The 22,657-nt window shown below is 50.3% G+C and overlaps 2 protein-coding genes across 5 annotated transcripts; one reads left to right on the top strand and one right to left on the bottom strand.

Annotated features, from left to right (window-relative positions):
- The first annotated feature begins 6,339 nt into the window (after positions 1 to 6,339).
- Positions 6,340 to 20,325, top strand: LOC309854141 (paired immunoglobulin-like type 2 receptor alpha). Of its 4 annotated transcripts, none has more exons than XM_082712932.1 (4): positions 6,340 to 6,947; positions 7,276 to 7,662; positions 13,843 to 14,040; positions 17,266 to 17,698. In XM_082712932.1, the coding sequence occupies exons 1-4, from the start codon at positions 6,893 to 6,895 to the stop codon at positions 17,268 to 17,270; spliced, it is 645 nt and encodes a 214-aa protein (XP_082569058.1). In that variant the 5' UTR covers positions 6,340 to 6,892; the 3' UTR covers positions 17,271 to 17,698. The 4 variants fall into 4 exon arrangements, with proteins under 4 accessions (XP_082569058.1, XP_082569055.1, XP_082569057.1 ...); XM_082712929.1 differs by lacking the exon at positions 17,266 to 17,698 and adding an exon at positions 16,251 to 16,632 and having other exon boundaries at positions 6,573 to 6,947; XM_082712931.1 differs by lacking the exon at positions 17,266 to 17,698 and adding an exon at positions 15,250 to 16,632 and having other exon boundaries at positions 6,574 to 6,947.
- Positions 19,752 to 22,641, bottom strand: MBLAC1 (metallo-beta-lactamase domain containing 1; the record flags this gene model as incomplete). Its single annotated transcript, XM_082712924.1, has 1 exon — positions 19,752 to 22,641. One exon carries the CDS (start codon positions 22,639 to 22,641, stop codon positions 21,889 to 21,891), a length of 753 nt encoding a protein of 250 aa, XP_082569050.1. The 3' UTR covers positions 19,752 to 21,888.
- Positions 22,642 to 22,657: the final 16 nt, after the last annotated feature.

Below are 22,657 nucleotides of genomic sequence, written 5' to 3'. Positions count from 1 at the left end.
AAGAAAGAAATCAATCCTGCCATTTGCAACAATATGGTTGGGTTTTGAAGGCGTTATGGTTCGTGAAATACACCAGAGAGAGACAAATGATCTTACTTACATGTGGAATCTGGGGGAAAAATATAAAAACAAAAAATCCAAAAGACTCATAGGGAGAACAATGCAGTGGTGCCAGAGGTGGGGAAGGGGGCACCATGGGTGGAGGAGGTCAAAACGTACAAACGTCCAGCTATAAAATAAATAAGTCCTGGGGATACAGTGTACATCATGGTGACTATGGTTCATAATACCGTATTGGATATATGAACACAATTAAGAGTAGCTCTTAAAAGTCCCTGTTAACAGAAAGAAAAACATTTTTAGCCATGTTGGAGATGGGGGTCAGCTAGACTTATTGTGATGATCACTTCAAAATAATACAAATGTCAGGGGCATCTGGGTGGCTCAGTGGGTTAAAGCCTCTGCCTTCCCCTCAGGTCATGATCCCGACGTCCTGGGATCGAGCCCCGCATGGTGCTCTCTGCTCAGCGGGAAGCCTGCTTCCTCCTCTCTCTCTCTCTGCCCACCCCTCTCTGCCTACTTGTGATCTCTGTCAAATAGGTACATAAAATCTTAAAAAAGAAATACAAATATCAAATCATTCTGTTGTATACCTAAAGCTCATACAGTGCTATATGTCAATTATATTTTAATTTAAAAAATTAAAAGGAGGGCGCCTGCGTGGCTCAGTGGGTTAGGCCGCTGCCTTCGGCTCGGGTCATGATCTCAGGGTCCTGGGATCGAGTCCCGCATCGGGCTCTCTGCTCAGCAGGGAGCTTGCTTCCTCCTCTCTCTCTCTGCCGGCCTCTCTGCCTACTTGTGATCTCTCTCTCTGTCAAATAAATAAATCTTTAAAAAAAAACATTAAAAGGAGTGTTCCTGGGTTCGTGGTGTGATAGACTTTTCCCAAGAACTATTGGGAACAGAGACAAAGGAATATTGTCTAATTTGGCATTGCTGTCGATAAAAAAAAAATAAGTTATTTGGAAATATTGATTATAACAACATATTTAGTGCTTCTACTGAGAGAAAAAATAATTTTTACAACATGAATAGATAATACTTGAAAGTGGTGTCAGAAGTCCCTTCCTCCTGGGGTCCTGGCGGTGGTCGCCGCCCCCATGCACCCCTCTCAGATGCGAGCTCCCCCTCTCTGGGTCCTCCCGTCCTCACCCGCAGCACACGCTTGTGTTGTGTAAACGTTTGTAAACCACTTCCTCACAGGAGCTCACCGTCTGGCGACCGCCCCCAGCCCTGACACACTCCGCGTCTGACCTGGTAGTTCGGGGTCACCCGTCTTGCCGCTGAAAGGCAGACACGGGAGGCAGGGACTGCCCGGGGCCAACCGCCAAGGACCCCGGAGACCCCTGTGAGCTCCAGAAGCTGGCAGAGGCAGGAAGGACCCTCCCCAGAGCCTTCAGAGGGGCCACGACGCTGCTGACACCTTGAGTGTAGACCTCCGGCCTCCAGAATGGTGAGGGAACGCCCGTCTGCTGTTGCAAACCCAAACCGCATAAACACGGCCGGCGGGGACCACAGCGACAGGAAGTTCAGGGGCTGACGGACACTGCAGCCCCCACCTCAGCTCAGATGCATCGGCCAGTTCCCGTGCCAGCCCATGCTCAGCTCCGATCGGAAGCCCACTGAGAGAAGGGTCCTGGAGCTGACTGGGACATTCTGGGGAATGTTGTGCGGCCCTTATGGAACACAGGCATGACTAAAAGTTAAGTGTGTGCACAACACTGTAAATGAGCTTAATGCCACTGAGCGGTCTACCTAAAAATGGTTCAAATGGTAAAATTTTTTTGCTAGCTATCTATTATCACCACAAAAATTATGATCAAGAAAAAGTTAAATACAGGGGCGCCTGGGTGGCTCAGTGGGTTAAAGCCTCTGCTTTCGGCTCAGGTCCTGATCCCAGGAGTCCTGGGATCCAGTTCCACATCGGACTCTCTGCTCAGTGGGGAGCCTGCTTCCTCCTCTGTGCCTGCCTCTCTGCCTACTTGTGATGTCTGTCAAATTTTTAAAAATAAAAAATAAAAGAAAGAGTTAAATATAAACTCACAAATAAATTATGTTTAGAAAGAAGGAAGCTCATCCCTCTCTGCTAACTTCTTTCCTCCCTACTTATTCTACCACTTACTACTATGACCTATGCTCTTGAGGTCATTCCTGCTCTTGTGTCTGTACCCTGGGAATGAGGTAGACACACCTGCTGTCGTGCGTTTCTTCCAGACGCAAGTTCAGTGACTTCACCCTGGGACGGGGAGTCGTCCGCTCGGGCTGACATAAGGAGATGCCACAGACCCGGCGGCTTAAGTATCAGAAATTTCTCTTGGTTCTGGGGTCCAGGAAGTCCAAGATCAAGATGCTGGCAAGGTAGGCTGCATTCTGAGGTAAGCACTGATGAATGGCTTTGGTAGGAAGGGTTGTGGGAGGAGACAGAAGGTTGGGGAAGTTAAGCTGTTGGAGGAGCTGGGAGAAGGACCATCCTTTGGGAAAGACCCAGACTCACAAGGCACACAGTCCTGAGCGTCGTCCAGACTCTAGGCTTGCCCAGTAGAGGAAACTGGAGCAAGTGAGGTGACCCCTCTGAACTTCGTTTCTTCTTTGGATGGATGGGAATAAAATTCCGTATTTTCGGGCGCCTGGGTGGCTCAGTGCGTTAAGTCTCCGCCTTCAGCTCAGGTCATGATCTCAAGATCCTGGGATCCAGCCCTGCATCCAGATCTCTGCTCAGCGGGGAGTCTGCTTACCCCCTCTCCCTGCCTGCCTCTCTGCCTACTTGTGATCTCTCTCTGTCAAATAAATAAATAAATAAAATCTTAAAAAGAAAAAAAAAATCCTTTATGTCACAGGTTTGCACTGAAAATGGAAGGTAACAGACAAGACAGGTCCTCCAAGTATGTGTCCTTGCCCCAGGGCTGTGGTTACCCATGTTTTCATGTGCTCGTGAGCTGTATGTCTTCTTTGACAAAGTATCTCTTCAAATCATTAGCTCATGTTTACAACTGGGATTTTTTTCCCACAAATTTTAAGGGTTCTTTGAATATTTGGGGTACGAAGCCTTTGTCAGTTACGTGATTTGTCAACATTGTCTCCCAGTCTGTAGCATCTCTCATCTTCTTGATGGCATCGTTTGAAGAACAGATTTCATTTTGAGGGGCTCCAATGTGTCAATATTTGATTTAATGCTTGAGTCTAAGAAATCTGTGCCTAACCCAAAGTCACAAGGATTTTCTCCTGTTTTTTTTACTTGATGTAAATAATTTTAGGACTTACATTTAGGCTGATGATTGATTTTGAGGTAATTTTTATAGATAGTGCAAAATATGAATTGAAGTTCACTTTTTAAATATAAATTTCCAGTTGTTCAAAAGACTGTAATTTCTCCACTGGATCGCGTTTGCGTCTTTGTTAGAAATAAACTGACCCCAGAATTGTGGATCTCTTTCTTTACTCTGTTCTGTTCCATTGAAACTATTTCTCTGTCTTGACACCAATACATTTTGATGACAGTAGCTTTATAGTAAGTCTTAAAGTCAGGTAGCATAAACTTTGTTCTTCATTTTCAGTTTTTAGCCATTCGTAGCACCCTGAATTTCTGTAGGAAGTTTAGAATTAGCTTGTCAATTTCTACAAAATAGCCTACTGAGATTTGGTTGAGATTGTGTCTGTTTTAAAAAAATATTTTTATTTATTTATTTGACAGAGAGAGATCACAAGTAGGCAGAGAGGCAGGCAGAGAGAGAAGGTAGTAGTCTCCCCGCTGAGCAGGGAACCTGACGTGGGGCTCAATCCCAGGACCGTGGGATCACGACCCAAGCCAAAGGCAGAGGCTTTAACCCACTCAGCCACCCAGGTGTCCCGATATTGTGTCTATGTACATATTAATTAGGGACGAATTGACATCTGAACGGTATTGAATATGTATGTATGTACATATGTATGTATGAGATGCCCATTCAGTAATCTCTAATTTCTCTCAGGAATCTTTTCTAATTATCATGTTCAGATCTTGTACATTTTCTATTTATTTCCTACTATTTCATATTTTGAAGCTCTTGTGTTACCATTTTCATTTGACTTCCACTTTTTGTAGGTAAACAATTGATTTTCATGTATTGCTCTTGTATTCTGTGAACTTGCTTAAATCATTTATAGCTCTAGTAGCTTTTTTGTCCATTCCATTGGATCTTCTACATAAACAATTAAGTTATCTGTAAATGAAGAACTTTTCTTTCTTTCTTTCCAATCCACAGGGCTTTTGGTTCAATTGCTTTTTTTTTTTTTTTTTTTGGACTCGATTCTTATATTCGCAGGATTTTAATTTGTACAAGCGACTGAGCGATGACACAGAGAGGGTCGTGACACTGAAAGGTTTTTATAACACACATTTCCTGCCGAGAATGAAAACGCCATGCCAGAGAGGGCCACCTGGGGAAGCACTAGAGGCAGAGGCCAGACCAGGGGGAAGGCCCAGACCATATGTAGCCTTTAGCGTGTTTTCCCCTGGCAAAACAAGCAAGGAAGCGAAAACAGCTTAGGATTGGCTATTTTAACTAATTCTGGTGGGTTGTGGGTCACAAGTACTATGGCTAGTTCTCTAGCACCTGGAACAGGATGAACGCAGGGCAGGGGATATACAGGCTTGGTGATAAGAGTTAGATGAAGGAGGTAGTTTAGAGGATGGGCCCTGGATTGATTAGTTTGCATAGGAAAGGCAGGCTCCTAGGAATGCCCTATGCTCTTAGAATAGGCTAGCCTTGGCAGGGACCATCTCTCCCCAGCCAACAAGGCCACAAATGTCAGAGCATCAAGAATGCAGAAAGTTAAAAACAATAAGTTAATCAATTGCCCCGATTGAATGAATGCCAAATACATAAATGCAAAATCTAAGAAAACACAGACACTTTTCTTTCTTTGCCTTGCTTTATTGCATGGGCTAGAACCTCAATCATAATACATGGAGGTAGTGACACCAGGCATGTTTGCCTTACTCCTGGTTTGGGGAAAAAGGCTGAGCGGGGTGAGGTACCCTGGAGGAAGAAGGGACTTGGGTAGTGATAGATGTGGCCAGTGAGGAGGAGAGAACAGAAACCTAGGGAAACTTGGGAGAAGATCTAAGGCGATATTTTCAAAAAGGGGTCCACCGGGACGCCTGGGTGTCTCAGTGGGTTAAGCCTCTGCCTTTGGCTCAGGTCATGGTCTCAGGGTGCTGGGATCGAGCCCTGCATCAGGCTTTCTGCTCAGCAGAGAGCTTCCCCCTCTGTCTGCCTCTCTGCCTACTTGTGATCTCTCTCTCTCGAATAAATAAATAAAATCTTTTTTTTTTTTTAAAAGTGGTCCACCACTCATGGCCCTCACTCTCTCTCCCCCTCATCACATGGCTTCTGACCCCTCGCCCATGACCACCCTCTGGACTAAAGAACTGTATTTAGGCTGTGCCCATCTAGGAATCAATTCCGGGCCCTCCTGCTCCCAGAACCACACTCCGTGAGTAGAGCCACAACTCAAGGCTGATGACTGGTCCCTCTCATTGCTTCCACTGCCAGAGGAGGAGGCCACTTCCTGTGATGAAATCATGCTCTCCCACCATCACCATCTACGCAGTAAGCCAACTCCAACTTCATTGGGGGCAGGGAGGGAGCAGAGACTCCTAGAACCTGCCCAGGGAGTCACCAGAGGTCCCAACCCCAGTCTCTGACCCCCACCCGCCACCAGACACAAGCTGGCAGTGCAGCTCCTTTGGAGATGGTCCAGAGGCTGTCACCAGGGTGACTCTGTTGCTCTGGGCCTTATATCCCTCCTAGCCAAGAAAGGCTTTGGATGAGTCAGGACTCTCCCAACTCTGGAGGGAATCGCCTGAGGAGCATTAGAAAACTATAGCCTCCAGAGAGTCACCCTCCAGAACTCTGCTCTCAGGAGCTGAGGCCCAGAGGTTTTGTGGGACAACCAGACAGAAGCATCCAGAAGGAGCAGAATGCTCTGTGGACTCAGCAAGTATGAGTATCGGTCATGGGACTCCTACCTTAGACTCATAAAACCTAGGGCAGGTCTCCTCTGAGCCTTGGTCTCCACACCTAGAGCGGAGAACAGAAGGACCTACAGATACAGTCTAGCATCCTGGGGGGTCAAAGAATGGCCTCCAGAAGGCCCACGCAGCCTCTTAACCACTGGGAGGGTGTGAGATTGCCCAAAAGGATCTGATCGGGGCAGGGAAGGGGTCTGGTAGGCCTGGGTACCGCACAGGACAGCAGGGGAGGGGCTGAAGGGGAACCACTGCTTGGAAGGACAGGGACCAAGAGCAAGTGGGTGTTCCTGGTGCTGGGGCCGGAGGTCGAGGGCATCTCAACACCAGTGGTTCCCTCCTCCTTCTCTCTTCTCAGAGACTCCTGGCTGCCTGTCCTCTCCCTGGCAGACCTGGAGCTGAATCTGCTCACGCCCCTTCCCTGCCAGGAGCAGTTAAGACTACATACTCCTAAGGAAATGTAGAGGTGCTGGCAGTGGCCAGGAGCAGAGGCAGAAGAGGAGAGGCCACACATGGCCAAGGTCAGAATCATGGCCCTCTGCAGGAAGATAGAGGCTGGGGTCTCATGGCTCTCTGTGCTCTGACCACAAGGAAGCACTTTTGCAATATAGGAAAAGAAGAAACCAGATTGATAAAGGAAGTGCTGGTCACTCTGGGGACGGGTGAGTTTGGGGAAGGCTCGCACCCTCCCTTGCTCTTCTGAAGGGGCCTGATCCTCGCTCTCTGGGTGTCTCCTGACTCCCCAAGGAGGCACCTCCTAGGGCCTCCCTCTGGCCTTGACAGAGCTGCTGAAATCTCCTCCCCAGGGAGGAGAGTGAGACAATGGGTCTGTTCCTGCTGCTGTCTCTGCTGCTGCTGCCGTCACGTCTGCAGGCCGGTGAGTGTCCGGGACACCCTGGCTCTGCCCCGAGGCCCAGCGAGTCCCCAGCAAGGGCTGTGGCTGCGCAGCTGGACAGGGGGTCTGCTGGGGGAGCTGGCCAGGCCTCCCAGCCCCAGCGAGCCACGGGCTGGTCCCATAGTGCTGGTCAGCCCCAACCCTTCACCCTCCTCCCTACCCCATGCCGGGCGAGGGGAACACCCAGGCCAGGGAGCCAGTCCTACCATCTGTCCCACTACTGCCCGTCGGGGAGGGTGTCAGAAGGGCTGGGCTTATCGTCTTCATCTCTCCCCGTGGCTTCAAGTCACTCCTCTCCCCGCTCCTGCAGGTAGATCAGCAGAGTGTGATACAACTAACTACGGAATCAACCAACGAGACCGCCTCTCAGCCCCCGAGGGTGGCTCCGTCCGCATCCCTTTCACCTTCTATCACAACTGGCAGTTAGCCCGGGATCCCAGAGTGAGTGTAGCCTTGAGACGGACACACTTCCATGGGGAGGTCATCTACAACAGTACTCAGCCTTTCATCCATAAGGACTACGAGAACCGGATCTCCCATAAATTATCACTGGGTCAGAGGTCTGGCTCCCTGCAGATATCGAACCTGCAGGAGAAGGATGGGAATTTGTACTTTTGCCGCATCCAAGTGGAAACATTAAGATGCGGCAAGTGGGTGTGGCAGGCCCTCAACGGGACCAAACTCACCATCACCTCCGGTGAGTCCAGCTGCCCCGGCAGCCCCCACGCTCGCCCTGAGGCTCCTAAAGGCCATGGCGCCCGCATCCCCCAGGCCTGGCCCAGGCCCCCCTCTTCCTGGGCGCCCTTCTCTCAAACTCCTCTCCCACACCTCCTCCCCAGCCCTCTGCCGACTTGACTCTTTCTCCGCCATGTCCCCAGGCCCGGGCTGCCCTCCCTGCCACCCCCTCACGGCTCCCTCCAGACCCAGCCCCACGCCCCCAGCCTCAGCACCTTCTGGGCTGCCCAGTTACCCTCCCTTCCTGCCCTAAGCGGGGGCTCCAGCCTCCTCCCTGCCCTGCCCCCAGGCCGGCCTGACTTCCAGCAGGATGTGGGCCGCCTTCCCTTTGTCATGCGTCCACGTGCTCAGCCCCAGCCAGCCCCAGTCTTGCGTCTCCCCAGAGCCATGAGCCCAGCCCAGGGCACCCAGCAGGTGCCCAGAGATGACCCACCCGAGAGCCCGGTCCCCTGGCGACGCCCCATGCCCTGTTTTCCAGATCCCCCCACTTCCTCCTGCTCTGCTCCTCGGAACCCAGACCGCAGTGCTCCCTGCCCAGCCCCATCCCTCCTCTCCTTCCCCATCTCCCTCTTCCCCTGCCTCCATCCTCCTTACACTCCTTGCTCTCCCATCCCTAGTCCCCGCCTCTGCCTGTCCTGTCCCTGTTGTCTTGTCCACTCCGATCTCGCCCCTCCGTGCTGGCCTTTGAGACGCACAAGTACAGCACAAGTATAGCCGCTCCCGCTCAGTGTGCCCTGTGGGGTGAACAGCTTGGTAAGTGTCACCATAGTTAACCTGCCCCATGGCCCTATAGTAACAGCAGGTACTGCCATCCTCCTCCTGCCGCAGATAGGGACACTGAGGCTCGAACAGCTAAGGACCTGCCCAAAGCCACCATCGTAGTGCAGGTGGGACTTGAACCCAGCTTAACCCCGGAGCCTCCACTTAAGCAGTAACTGCTCAGCCTCACCAGATGACCTGAGGCTATCATTGTCTTGACCTATTGTTCATCAATAATGGGATCTGCTACATTACTAGATCCTCCATGTAACTCCGCAGCCCCATGGGAACTTGAACCTGGGTTTGTCCCCACAGCAGGGTGGGGAGGGCATCTCTCCCAGGAGCAGGCACTGGGGGGTGCGCTGTCTGTAGACTTCCTTAAACATGAAAAACCGTAGGTTTGCTTTTTACAGCTACTCGCGGTAGCAGTTCTGATGAAGTTCTAGAACCTAGGTGAGGTTCGGTGGGCTGAGGTCCGGAGCCGATGACCAAGAAAGAATTCTTGAGACATCTTTGGTGCAAAATGGTGGTTATTAAAGCATGGGGACAGGACCCGTGGGCAGGAAGAGCTGCTGCCCCGGGTTGTGTGGGGTGGCAGGTTCTGTACCCTGTAGTTGGGGGTAGGTGAGGGGAAGGGAGGTTTCATGCCTCATGCTAAAGAGGGCCTACAAGGTGCCAGGATGTCAGAGGCCTACTGGAGGCCTTGCCCTTGCAGCTTGATCAATGTTGTCTTTAGACCAGCCATTAACATTAAGACAGTTGGGAGACTTTTTGGTGGGATGTCACAGTCCTGCTAGCAATCGTCTTTGTTAGTGAGATTTAGGACATTTGTAAGCCAAGGGAGACTCCTGTCTAGCAGATTTGTGAGCTCTGCAAGTTGACTATTTGCTTATTGTTCAGGGCAGTCAGGGCTGCCTGAGGGATGCTACACATAGGACTGAGGGGGAGCGGGTGGAGGGGGGGGTACGAGGCGCCAGCTTTTGCTTTATCCTCAGCCAGCCTCATGCTCCCTCATCAGTTCCAAACTATACATCACTGCTCCTGGCCGGAAGGTCACACTGTCTGTGTCCCCAGCCCTGGTAACCACTGCCCCACAGGACCACTGCGCTGGTTTTAGAGCAAACAGAAAATGGCTCACGACTGAATTAGGCCAGACAGGCTTGGGTTTATATTTCGGGCACTTCCTGCATCTTCCCTTAAGTGGCCATTTTGGGGAGATTTTGGCTCTTCTCAGACCCCTCCTCCTCTTCCTTCCTTAATTCTCCTAACTCTTCTCATTTCTCAGTTTCAGTCACATTCACTATGAGTTTTTCATCAATAAATTAATTTTTTCAGTTAGTACAATTAATTGGATATTCATGCTCATAATTTTTTAAAATACATGGAAGTAATAAAAAGAGAAGTTTTTACCTAAGTGAACTATCACCACACAAAAACATCCCCCTAAGGGAAATTTGCAGCAAATAGAACTGAGAAGTCTGTGGTTGGCTTAACCATGCTTTTTACATACAGATGTTTTCATTTTGTATCCAAGTCTCACTGTATTCTCCTCTGTAAATTCCTCTTTTTATGTCTTAGCCCAAAATCCGGTATTCCACTAGAAGCTGAAAATACTTTATTTTCTTCTGATTTTTGTATGCTTTCTTTTGGCAGGAAAACTCACTGATCTAGTGAGAATTTCTTTTGGTATATGGTGTGAGCTCAAGAACTACATTGATCTTCACAGCGAGAAACAAATCAATCGTCCCAGCTAGATTTATGGAATCCTTTTTTCTCTTCTCCATTGACTCATAGGCCTGGCCTTTTTGTAGGATAGCACCCACTTCTGGTCTGTCAATGGCCATTTCCCTGTCTTTTCCCTTGTCGCTACTGCACTGTTCTAGGGATTGTAACTTGTCACGGTTCAGTGGTTGGTAAGTGTATGTCCATCAGAACCACGTTACTTCCCTAAAAACCTCACTATTGTTTTAGTCTGTTGTGTCACATGAATATTAGAATAAGCTCACCAAGTTCTGAAGAAATCACTTAGAGACATTTTTAAAACCAGACTTGCATTAAACCTACAAGGCAATTGATAGAAATGGAAATCAGTGTGAGTCCAATCTTCCCACCAGAATGGCCGCTATTTTATATCCCTCAGTAACCTCAGCAGTGTTCTTCCACAGACCATGTAAATATCTCACAAGACGCTTCCCTCTAAATCCTCTATTTTTTTTAACTAATATGCAACATTATTTTTTGAATGTTCATTTTCTATAATTTTCACTAGAAAACATTACATAAATTCAGGCCAAATGCTGGGTGATATGCATGTTTACCTTTCCTTCCTACCAAACTCTACTAAAATGACAGCAAAGGGAATTTTTTTTAATTTTTATTTTTTAATAAACATATAATGTATTATTAGCCCCACGGGTACAGGTCTGTGAATGGCCAGGTTTACATACTTCAAAGCACTCACCATAGCAGATACCCTCCCCAATGTCCATAACCCCACCACCCTCTCTCTACCCCCCTTCCCCCAGCCCCCCTCAGTTTGTTTTGAGAAGAGTCTCTTATGGTTTGTCTCCCTCCCAATCCCATCTTTTTTCATTTATTCTTTTCCAACCCCCCAAGCTCCCCACGTTGCATCTCCACATCTTCATATCATGGAGATCATATGATAATTGTCTTTCTCCGATTGACTTATTTCGCTAAGCATGATACCTCTAGTTCCATCCACGATGTCACAATGGCAAGATTTCATTTCTTTTGATGGCTGCATAGTATTCCATTGTGTATATATACCACCTTTTCTTGATCCATTCATCTGTTGATGGACATCTAGGTTCTTTCCGTAGTTTGGCTATCATGGACATTGCTGCTATAAACATTCGGGCGCACATACCCCTTTGGATCACTACATTTGTATCTTTAGGGTGAATACGCAGTAGTGCAACTGCTGGGTCGTAGGGTAGCTCTATTTTCAACTTTTGGAGGAAACTCCGTGCTGTTTTCCAGAGTGGCTGCACCAGCTTGCATTCCCACCAACAGTGTAGGAGGGTTCCCCTTTCTCCACATGCTCGCCAGCATCTGTCATTTCCTGACTTGTTAATTTTAGCCATTCTGACTGGTGTGAGGCGGTATCTCATTGTGGTTTTGATTTGTATTTCCCTGATGCCGAGGGACGTGGAGCACTTTTTCATGGGTCTGTTGGCCATCTGGATGTCTTCTTTGCAGAAATGTCTGTTCAAGTCGTCTGTCCATTTCTTGATTGGATTATTTGTTCTTTGGGTGTTGAGTTTGCTAAGCTCTTTATAGATTTTGGATACTAGCCCTTTATCGGATAGGTCATTTGCAAATGTCTTCTGCCATTCTGTCAGGTGTCTTTTGGTTTTGTTAACTGTTTCCTTTGCTGTGCAAAAGCTTTTGATTTGGATGAAGTGCCAATAGTTCATTTGTGCCCTTGCTTCCCTTGCCTTTGGCAATGTTCCTAGGAAGAAGTTGCTGCCGCTGAGGTGGAGGAGGTTGCTGCCTGTGTTCTCCTCAAGTGTTTTGATGGATTTCTTTCTCACATAGAGGTCCTTCGTCCATTTTGAGTCTATTTTCGTGTGTGGTGTAAGGAAATGGTCCAATTTCATTTTTCTGCATCTGGCTGTCCAATTTTCCCAACACCATTTGTTGAGGAGGCTCATTCTTTCCTGCTTTGTCAAAGATTAGTTGAGCGTCCATTTCTGGGCTCTCTATTCTGTTCCATTGGTCTACGTGTCTGTTTTTGTGCCAGTACCATACTGTCTTGATGATGACAGCTTTGGAATAGAGCTTGAAGTCTGGGATTGTGATGTCACCAACTTTGGCTTTCTTTTTCAATATTCCTTTGGCTATTCGAGGTCTTTTCTGATTCCCTATAAATTTTAGGATTCTTTGTTCCATTTATTTGAAAAAACTGGAAGGGATTTTGATAGGGATTGCATTGAATGTGTGGATTGTTCTAGGTAGCATAGACATTTTCACAGTGTTTGTTCTTCCAACCCATGAGCATGAAACATTTTTCCATTTCTTTGTGTCTTCCTCGGTTTCTTTCATGAGTACTTTATAGTTCTCTGAGTACAGATTCTTTGCCTCTTTGGTTAGGTTTATTCCTAGGTATCTTGTGGTTTGGGGTGCAGTTGTAAATGGGATTGACTCCTTAGTTTCTCTTTCTTCTGTCTTGTTGTTGGTGTAAAGAAATGCAACTGATTTCTGTGCATTGATTTTATATCCTGACACTTTACTAAATTCCTGTACAAATTCGAGCAGATTTGGAGTGGAGTCTTTTGGGTTTTCCACATATTGTATCATGTCATCTGCAAAGAGTGACCTCTTTTAGCAAAGAGGATTTTTAAAAAATTTGACCTTTTCTAGCAAAGAGAATTTTAAGACAAAATGCCCAAGGACAAAAAAAATATGTGAGTCATGTGGTCAAAATAAGTATTTGGGAAGCTAGAAACACATAGCCTAATTACCTGGCCTAGGAGACCAGGGGAGCTTAGCTCTAAACCAGCAGTGGGGAGACCCGGAAGAAAGGCATCTTTTTAACTACAAAATCCCCTGATGGTTCATCAAGGGTCACCCCAGAACCCTTAACAGTGGGAGTGCAAGGGCGTCAGACAATGGAAGATTGGGCCAGAATCTATTTAAGTAGCAAGGAAACCTCTATGACCCCTTCCCACCCAGCAGACTGGAGATTTGCTTTCCAGAAAGGATGGACCAGAGGGACTTTGGGGGCACCACCCCAGGCATACTGGGGGCAAGGGATCAGTCCTTAAAACTGGAGATTTGGTGAACTGATGAGACCCTAAACACCCAGCCCCCTTAGATGCCTCCCAGTTCTCAGGCAACCCAGCTGGTGTCCCCCATCCCATGAGGGGCAAGAAATCAGGAGATTCTTCTCTGGGAAATCTCTCTGATGGAAACCCCAAAGGATCCAGAAATCCTAACAGATCCTACAGCCCAGTAGCTGACAAGCACTTTCTCCCAGCCCAGTAGCAGATAAGTACTTTCTCCCAGGCTCTAGTCAGCATGGCTTCTGTACATTGGCCTCCAAGGGGACAAGGACATGGGGTCTTGGCCTCTCTGGGAATCTCCCAGCCCTGAGGATTACCTCTGCTGTGCCTGAGGCTAGAGTTTAGGGATCCCTATTTGTTGGCGATGAAATGAGGTTCTGAGGTCACACCACTGATGGGAGGTACAATGAGCATCTATGCTGGGTGATGTGGATTCATTACCTGCTCCCTGTGTGAGAGCTTCAGAGAGTGGTCCCCACCCCCAGTGTTCCCCAAAGTAGGGAACAAGATATGATGGTTTCACCCAGAAACCTCCAGTCCTCCAGGGGAGAATCTGCTAAATTCTCATGTCTTTTCAGCTCTCGAGATGACCACCACGGCCCCCACGACCGCTGCCCCCACGACCACTGCCCCCACCAGTGGTGTCTTGGAAGGCAATTGGAGCTCAGCACCTTCAATGGGTGTAGGACCTATGGTCATAGTTACACTGGCTGACATTGTGCTCAAAATTGCAATTTTGGGACTGATACTCTACCTCAGATGGAAGAGGAGCAAAGGTAAGTTGTTCAGGGCCATGGTCCCACCAAACTTCCCTACTGAGTGTTTCTCAGAACCACCTGCATCAGAATAACCCCAGGTCATTCTACTTTGAAAAATGCAGCTCCCTGCTGGGCTTGAGGTCTGGGCTTGGGAATTTGCATTTTTAGTATTTTTAATTTTATGTTTTTAATAGGATTTATTTATTTATTTTTAAAGATTTTATTTATTGATTTGACAGAGATCACCAGTAGGCAGAGCAGCAGGCAGACAGAGAGGGGGAAGCAGGCTCCCCGCTGAGCCAAGAGCCCAATTCCAGGCTCCATCCCAGGACCCCAGGATCATAACCCCAGCTGAAGGCAGAGGCCTTGAACCACTGAGCCACCCAGGTGCCCTGGAATCTGCATTTTTAAAGTCAAGTGTTTTTGTGCCCGTGATCAAGTTTGAGAACCAGTGCTCCACGCCCTGGAGCAGGGTGACTGGAGTTAACAAATGTAAATAAAGCATAAGTCCTGCTTTCCAGGAGCTCAGAGCTGGAGGCAGGAGAGCTCTTTGCCTCGCTTGCAAAGAGCTGTGTAGGTCTGGAGAAAGGAGGGGAATCAAGGCGGACTTCCCATAGGAAGTGACCCTGTACAATGTGAGGGTGGTGAAAAGGTCACTATCCATACAGGGGCAGGAAGTCAGTGAAGAAACTGTAGGTAGCTCAGTGCTGTGGAGGAGGCTGGGAGCAGAAGAGAACCTTGTAAATGACTCGCAAGAGCCTCTGATCCCAGAGGCAACGTGAAGCAGGGAAGTGGCCACCTTAGCTCTGCCTTCCAGATCCATCAGTCTGTGCTGGTGGGGCCAGAGGCGGGGCCAGTCTAATGCAGTGGCAGTGGGTGGAGGGAAAGAGCCAGATCCTGGAACAGTTTAAGAAGGAAAACAGTTTTTAAAAAAGAGAGAGAAAGAAAAAAGGAAGGAAAACCAGTAAGACTTGGGGATTGGGCTGGTATAGAGGTGAGGGAGTGGGAAGAACTCGGGTGAATGAGTCCTGGGGAAACCACCAAGCAAATTGGAGAACACGGAGGTCAAGACCATGTTAGGGGGAGGACGATGGGTCCTTAGTCTGGGGTATGTTGGAGAGGTGCCAGTGTGGCCTCCGCGGAGAGATGTCCCTGAGCAGTGTGGGTGTCTGCATCTATAGCTCAAGAGGACAGGGCTAGAGGCGTTCATCATTTACACCCCACCAGCCTCCAGTATTGATCTGAAATTCCTCTGAAGAAAACTTCCAGCGAGAGGAGGTGAGCTGCGGGAGATACTAAAGCACAGAGTGAGGAGCACAGAGCCCGGGCGGCTGCAGTCAGGTCCTGGCTGCGGAAACGCCGGTGCAATGGTACCATTACTCTCTGCCCCAGCTCACCCGCCGGTGAAATGAGAAGAGTAATTACACTCCCCCCGGGGTTGTCATGACAATCCCATGTAACGCATCGCGACTAGATCCCGGCACAGAATAAGGACCATATGAGCATTAGCACCTGCAATTTTAAGCTGTAATGATTGAAATGATTCGATCCAGTCCTATGGAAACACAGATAAACCAGTATCCGAGAAGAGAAAAGCCCCAAAATAGGCAGGATGAAACAGATCAAAATATATTCAGAATTTAGTAGGTTAATCAGCAGCATTTCTAATCAATGGGGAAGGATGAGAGTCATTCAGTACACGGTGCTGGAACGAGTGAGCGGCCATCTGGGGAAAATAATATTATCTCATAACTCACACCAAAATAACTTCCACAGAGATCAACCAAAGAGTTAAATGAGGGGGAAAATAACCCCAGTACTCGAGGAGAGCACGTGAGACCATCTCATGTCCATGCAGTGGAGATGGCCTCCCTAAGTATGACGTAAAACCTAAAAGCCATGAAGAAAAATGTTGACAAACTCAACATATACAAATTGCTCTTCGTTCTGCAGAGGAAAAGTCACAATGGTTGTCTCTAGAGTGAGGCTGAGGGTCGGAGAGGAAGAGCTATGACAGTCACTGAGGGAACAGAAGATGATATTTCAGGATTCCACCCAGATGAGAAGCCAGAGCTCTGTAAAAGCATCACTGTGCATAATCATGTCTCCCCCATGCAGGTGTAGAAACTTCTAGAACATGTTGGTTAGAAGTTATGTTCCCCTGCTGGCACCACAGAAGAAAAGTAACAGGGCTTACCTAAGACAGAGTTCCTTGTTTCCCCTCACAGAAAAGGATGAGAAGGCGGATGGCAGAGGCTGCTGTCCTCGGGCACTCAGGCTTCTAGCTTCCTGCTCACTGTCCTAGCTACTGGCTTCTGTCCTGAAGGTTGCCTCGTGATCCAAGATGGCTGCTTGGAGTCCAGCCATCATTTCTGAATCCAGGCAGGAAACAGGAGGAAGGAAGAAAGGACAAAAAGACCATGCTGCGGCTGTTTGTCCTTTACTCAGTCTTCCTGAAAATCGTATCCACAACTTCCCCTTGAATCATATTGGCGAGGATGCAGTCATATTCCCCACATGTGTCAGTAGGGGAGCACGCTGCCACCCCAAATAAAACCAAGGTTCTGTAACTGAGTAGAAAGATATAAATGGAAATTGGGTAAGCAAAGAGCGTCCGCTGTCATAGGCCTCATCCAGAATTAGAGATGTGTCAGCTAAGTGTGGCCTAAGGACAGGGGAACAGGAGAGGTCAAGGAGCTCGTGAGAGGGCGAATGCAGAGGAGAGGGTGAGCAGGGAGCTTGGACAGCCGGAAAGAAAGTGGATTATTAAGGGACAAGAGTTCATGGGGTCAAAGCGCAGGCATAGCCAGCAGGATGATAACAGGAGAAAGCTGGAAGGAAAGAAAGTTGTAGCAGAAAAATGATGCTGGCGTTTAATATTGCGGAGTTCTCAGTCCCAGGGATTAAAAAAAAAAAAGGGTATGGTGGGATAGAGGGTCTTGGAGTAGGAGTCCCCTGTGTCCAGAGGGTTGTGTCCGAGGATGGTGGGACCTCCTAGATGGTGTTGGGTGGTGGAGGGCATGTCTGTGATGCAGGGGCCAATTCTTGGGAAACGCCCCAGAGAGACTCTGGAGGATGAAGAATGAAGGGGTTGGTGGGGAGACGGGCAGGGTTCAGGGGCGAAAGGTGGAGAGGAACGGGCCGCAGCTCAGACCCGGGTCCCAGCCATGAGGCTCACAAGGCAGGAGAGGAACAGCTGCCCCTCCCCGTCCACGGTCTCACCCCCTTCTTCCTTCTCGCCAGGATGAAGCCCAGAACGACAACCCCATCCTCTATGCCTCCCCCACCTTCCCCAGCTACTCGCCACCTGCAGCACCTCCCCGCCTCCATCCCAAGGAGGCCCCGCAGGAGGAGACCCTGTATTCTCTCAGAATGGCCTGACGAGTGGGACTGGAGGATGATGCCTTAGACTGAGCTGCCCAGCGGGTCACAGCCTCTGATAATGACCCCGGCCAGACGGGAAGACTCAGAAGCCAGTGGGTGTGGAAGGCCTCCAAGGACCACAGAGAGACAGAGCCATCTGCTCCAACCCCCTCTCCACCTTCCCAGCCCTTGCCCAGAGAGTCACAGGGCTGGTGGAATTTGCCTGAAGGCATCAAAGGAGAAAACTGATGGCACCTTCCACTTCTGTCTTCTGCTTCTCTCCAAGAATGAATTATAATAAAAGGTCACACCCGAGATCCCTCCCCCAGTACTGGAGTTGGGTGACTGCCTCAGGGTGGGACACAATAAACCCGGACACTGGTAGCCAGTCCAGAAGCCAGGGGCTGCCCCTCCTCTGCCCATTCCCCTTCCCCTCCGATCAGAACGAGCACGCACTTGCCAAGTGCACCACCTCGTTTAGGCGCCTCCAACACGCTGTGCCCGGACTGGATGCGCTCACCCGAACCGTGAACAGGACCACAGGGGTCAGCGCTTTTCTCCAGGCCACCCGCCTAGTAAGTGGCTGAGCCGCGGTCTGAACCCAGACCTGCCCTCCCGGACGACGGCCTTCTCCCAGAACTCAGGTGTCCCAGCCTTCCCACATCCCTCAGACTGAGGCAGCCTCCCACAGACACAGGGACGTGCCCCTGGGAGTGGAGGGGAGGGAGGGAAGCAGAAGGGAAGCCCGGGGTTAGAGACCAGCTGCGGAGAGCGGGAACCTGCTTTATTAACACGGGAACTGCACAGCTAGGACTTCGGCCAGTTGACCTGTAGCTGGTCACCAAGCCGCACACTCAGCAGCTTCCCAGGGACCCTCTGAGGGGTTCCCTCTGCTGCCCGGCAGGGAAAGGGCGAGAGAGCCGCAGGGAGCCAGGTGCACACAGCTATTCCTCGAAGAAGGCCAAGGTGAAGTCCCCGGCGGCATCTCCACAGCACGGCTCCTCCAGCTGCTCTGGCTCTGTCCCAACATTTCCAGGAACTGCTCCAGGTCCAGGTCACTGGAGGCGTCATCGTCAGCGGGTCACTTCCAGCCTCCTGAGGCTGTGGCTCCTCGGGTCCCGGCCCTTCTGCCCCTCTCCCCTCCCCCCACCATGGGACAGGCCCCGGGGATGAGCTGGTGGGGTCAGGTTCAGACAAGCTGGTTGCTTGCTTCAGGGAACTTCTTGTTTTTTAGCCCTATTATTTTTTCTCCCTCCTACAGCTTTGACCCATCAACTCTCATCCTACCCTGGGATCCCTGCCCCAAAGCCCCCTGGCAAGACACCTGGAGCTTCCCGTAGGAGGACGGGATCGGGGAGGACTTTGAGTGGTGCCCCTGTGTTTGCAGAGCGGACAGGATACTGGAGCTTCTCCAGAGGCTGGGTAGGGTCAGACACTGAAGTCCTGGGCAAGGAATCAGAGCTGGGCCACAGGGAACAGATGCCCAGAGAAGTCAGGAAATGAGCAGTGTTTATCACTTGGTGTTTACAGAGAAAACACCAAGTTCTGGAGCATTCAGAGAAACATTTTTCTCAGTTTCTGCTCTCAAGGGACACAGTCGGGAAAGGACGTTACGCAAGAAAAGAACCAACACCAGCATATCTACTGCTACGTGAATAATAAAGGGAATTTTTTACAAGAGTTTAAAGTATGGATGGAAAATTCAGAGGGCATTTTCCTGTAGGGGATGAGCTGAGTTGAGCCTGGATGGCTGGGATGGTACAGGAAAGGAAGGAAGCCGGACAGAGAGCGGGATCAGAGGCCTGCAGGTGAAGGCAGAAGGCGGTGACACAGGCAGGCAGACCCAGCCCAGCTAGAGCAGAGTTGGTTTTAGGTTGGGAGAGGAAGTTTGGGTTATTCTGCAGGCAAGGTGGAGCCCCTGAATATCTGTGAGTAGAAGCATCTAACCATAGGGGTCAAGTTTTCCCAAGAGTTTACACAAAAGGGAAGCTGGGAAAAACGTCTAAGAGGATCATCACCCTGGGCCTCACCCTCCAAGGCTGCCTTCCCACAGTTCCTTCGGCCTCTCTAATGGTCATTTCCACAAGTGTTTGTATCCTCTTGCTGTGACTGAAACAGAAAGCAGCTCAGGCAGCAAAGGAGGGGATTAGCCCAGGTGACTGAAGAATGCTGGGGTTGGTCTGGCTTTCAGAGCTCTAGCTAGTCTCTCTCCGGATCTTTTTCTCTGAACTGCTCACTTCTGCCCCCTACTGTTCAGCTTCATCCTCGGCCTCCACTGGGTCTCAGGGCCCATGGGCTCTTCCCACAAGGTGGCATATGACCTACTTTCTCATGTCAGTTTTTTAAGTTTTTTTTTTTTTAATTAAAAAAAAAAAGATTTTATGTATTTATTTGACAGAGAGAGGGATCACAAGTAGGCAGAGAGGCAGGCAGAGGCGGGGGGTGGGGGGAGGAGGCTCCCTGCTGAGCAGAGAGCCCAATGCGGGGCTTGATCCCAGGACCCACGAATCATGACCTGAGGCGAAGGCAGAAGCTTAACCCACTGAGCCACCCAGGCGCTCTTACGTTTTTATTTAAATTCCAGTTAGCTAACAGGGAAGAACTACTTTTTTCCACTAACTCCAGCAAAACCCCTCAGATGGCCACGCCTCAACTAGCTTAGGTGACCTGTCCATCCTGGAAACAATCAGTGTGGCCATAGAGATGTGTTGTTCTCTACATGACCAGACCTGAGTCATGGGAAGAGGTGCACGTTCTGGAAAAAGAGAGTCAGGACTGGAGTTTTTACTCATATGCGTTGAAAGTGCATTGTCCTACATAACCCCCATCTGCCCCTTTTTCATCCTCCCTACAGCCCTGAAGGTGTTGGAGCTGCACTCCACATATCAGCCGGGGTCCCTGAAGGCCACAGTGCTGCACTGATGGGCCCACAGCTGGAGCCCGTACTCTCTTCCACACACCAGTAGCCTCCTGGCACTGTGTGGCCCAGAAGCTAAAAGAGCTGCCCAAGGGCCCCCACGGCATGGTAGTTCTGAGGCTGGGTCCGCTACATCGCCACCTTCACTCCATCTGTCTTTACCTGGTGACTGGCAGGGATCTGGACAAGCTGTGGCTGAACTGCTGGCCTGGGAACCCTGCACTCTGTGGTCATCAAATTGGCCAACACCGACTCCAAGTCTGTGTGTAGGGCAGCTTCTGGTTCCCCTCTAGGTGAACTGGCCCCTCGGCGCTGCATCTGGGGACCTCCACCTGGCCTTTCTGAACACCAGGGAAATAACCCCCAATCAGGCCCTGCCCCGTGGCACCCCTCACCCAGGGTGGTTCATCTGCCACAAGGTGGATTTGCTCCTCCTCTTCATCTGCCCCATCTGAGTGCTTCTGTGGGTCCTGCGACTGTGTGGATGGAGGGCCTGGGACACAGTTGTGAAGAGGACCAGAGTCATAGGAACTCTAGGATAAAAGCGGGTGTCACTAACTTCTCTGGCCTGAGAGGCCACAGTAGTTTCTTAACCAGTCCAGCCCATTCTATTTTCGTCCTACTCTGACCACTTCTCTACTCAGAACAAGAGTAGTTACTTTTTTTTTAAGAGTAGTTACTTTAAATGAGACCTTTATTAGCCTGCTCAAAAGCCAAAGCCAAATTTATATCTCAGTATAAATCCAAACCCCTAACTGTGGTCCATGATGGCCCGGCCGAACCCTACATCATTTGTTGTCACTCTCTGCCGTCCAACCCCATGCTCTTCTTCCTGCTCAAGCAAGTCAAGTCGTCCTGCCTCAGGACCTTTATACCTGCTGTTCCTGTGCCTGGAAGGCACATCTGCCAGACCCTCATATGGCTGGCTTTCTTCCCATTCAGCTCCCTGATTAAAAATCGTCTCCTCATAGGCTTTTCCTGACCACCTTCAATAAAAGAAGCCATCTTCCCAGCCAGGCACTCTACCACAGTCTTGTTCTCCTTTTCTTTCATATCACTAAACACAATCTGTAATTATCTGGTTTACTATTATTAGTTGTCTAAGCTCCATAAGGAACAGGGAGTTTGTCTAGCTTACTCACTGTCGCATCCCCACGACCTAGGGCAGTGCTTGAACCATTCCTCCAATGAGCAGATGGATCAAAGGCAGGTGACTAAGGTGTTACTTCTGTGCCCTGCATCTTCTCTCAGCAAGCCTGCATCTTGTGAGAAATAAGCAATTGGCCCAAGTGCCCCTCTGTTGCGGTTGCTAATTACCAAATTTGCAGGATTATCTCCATTAAGGATTCGCATTTACCTTAGGGCTTTATGATTTTCCATGCAGTTGCCTATTTTTATTTTGGACGACCGTCCCAAGAACATTCTCCTACTTTACGGGGGACCCCAAGGGGTGGCACACGGCTGAGCCAGTCTTTGGTCCTAGTTTTGGTTGCAGAACCAGTGATAGAGATGACTGTCCTCGCTGGAAAACCGGCCTCTTGCAAGGGGGCTGGAAGCGATCACACTGACCTCTGGTCTTCTGGACATCAGTTCCGTGGCTGAGGGGCTTCTCTGACCACCCTAAAGGGGGCTCCGTGACCAGGCACGACTACGTCCGCAGTACCTAGGACCCTCTTCCGGCTCCGCTCCTGGGCCACCGGGTCTTCGCTCAGAGCTTGCCATGAGTCTTCGTCTCCGCTGCGTTCAAACACGTCGCCTGCCACCACCACGGTGCCCAGGGCCGTGCCCGCCACCACCACGCTCACGTCCCGCTGGCCCCCATGGCCCGGCGTGGCCCACACCTCGAGCCCGGGGCCCAGCTGCAGGGGCCGCTCCTCGCCTAGCCCGTGGGGGAGGTAGCGGCCTCCGGGGAGGCAGAAGTCGTGCGAGACCAGCAGAGCCGCCCCAGGAAAAAGCCCCAGGTTCCCGATGTGATCCGAGTGTCCGTGGGTGCCCACCACCAGCGTCACGTCTCCAGGGGCCACGCCCTGCCCCGCCAGGGCCCCCAGGAGCGCCTCCCGAGCCCAGGGGCCCCCAGTGTCCACGAGGATGGGGCCACGGGCCGCCTCTTCCAGGGCGGTCTTCGCCCCGCCGCTGTGGGGCGGGGACTCTTGGTGGCCGGTGGCTGAGCCCCAGGCCTGAGGCAGCACAAGCGTCACGGAGCCGTCGGCGCGTACCGCGTCGTCGACCCCCTCCGGCTCCGCGTAGCCCTGAAGCAGGACCACCACCGAGTAGGGGTCCCCGCGCACCAGCAGAGGCGGCTCCCCGCGCAGCGGCTCGGTCCGCACCACAGCGCTCATGGCAGGATCGGGACGG

The sequence above is a fragment of the Mustela nivalis genome (assembly GCF_964662115.1).
Source record: "Mustela nivalis genome assembly, chromosome: 19".
Lineage (NCBI taxonomy): Eukaryota > Metazoa > Chordata > Mammalia > Carnivora > Mustelidae > Mustela > Mustela nivalis.
The sequence above is the reverse complement of the archived record's forward strand: the minus strand, read 5'-3'. Positions and strand labels throughout refer to the sequence as shown.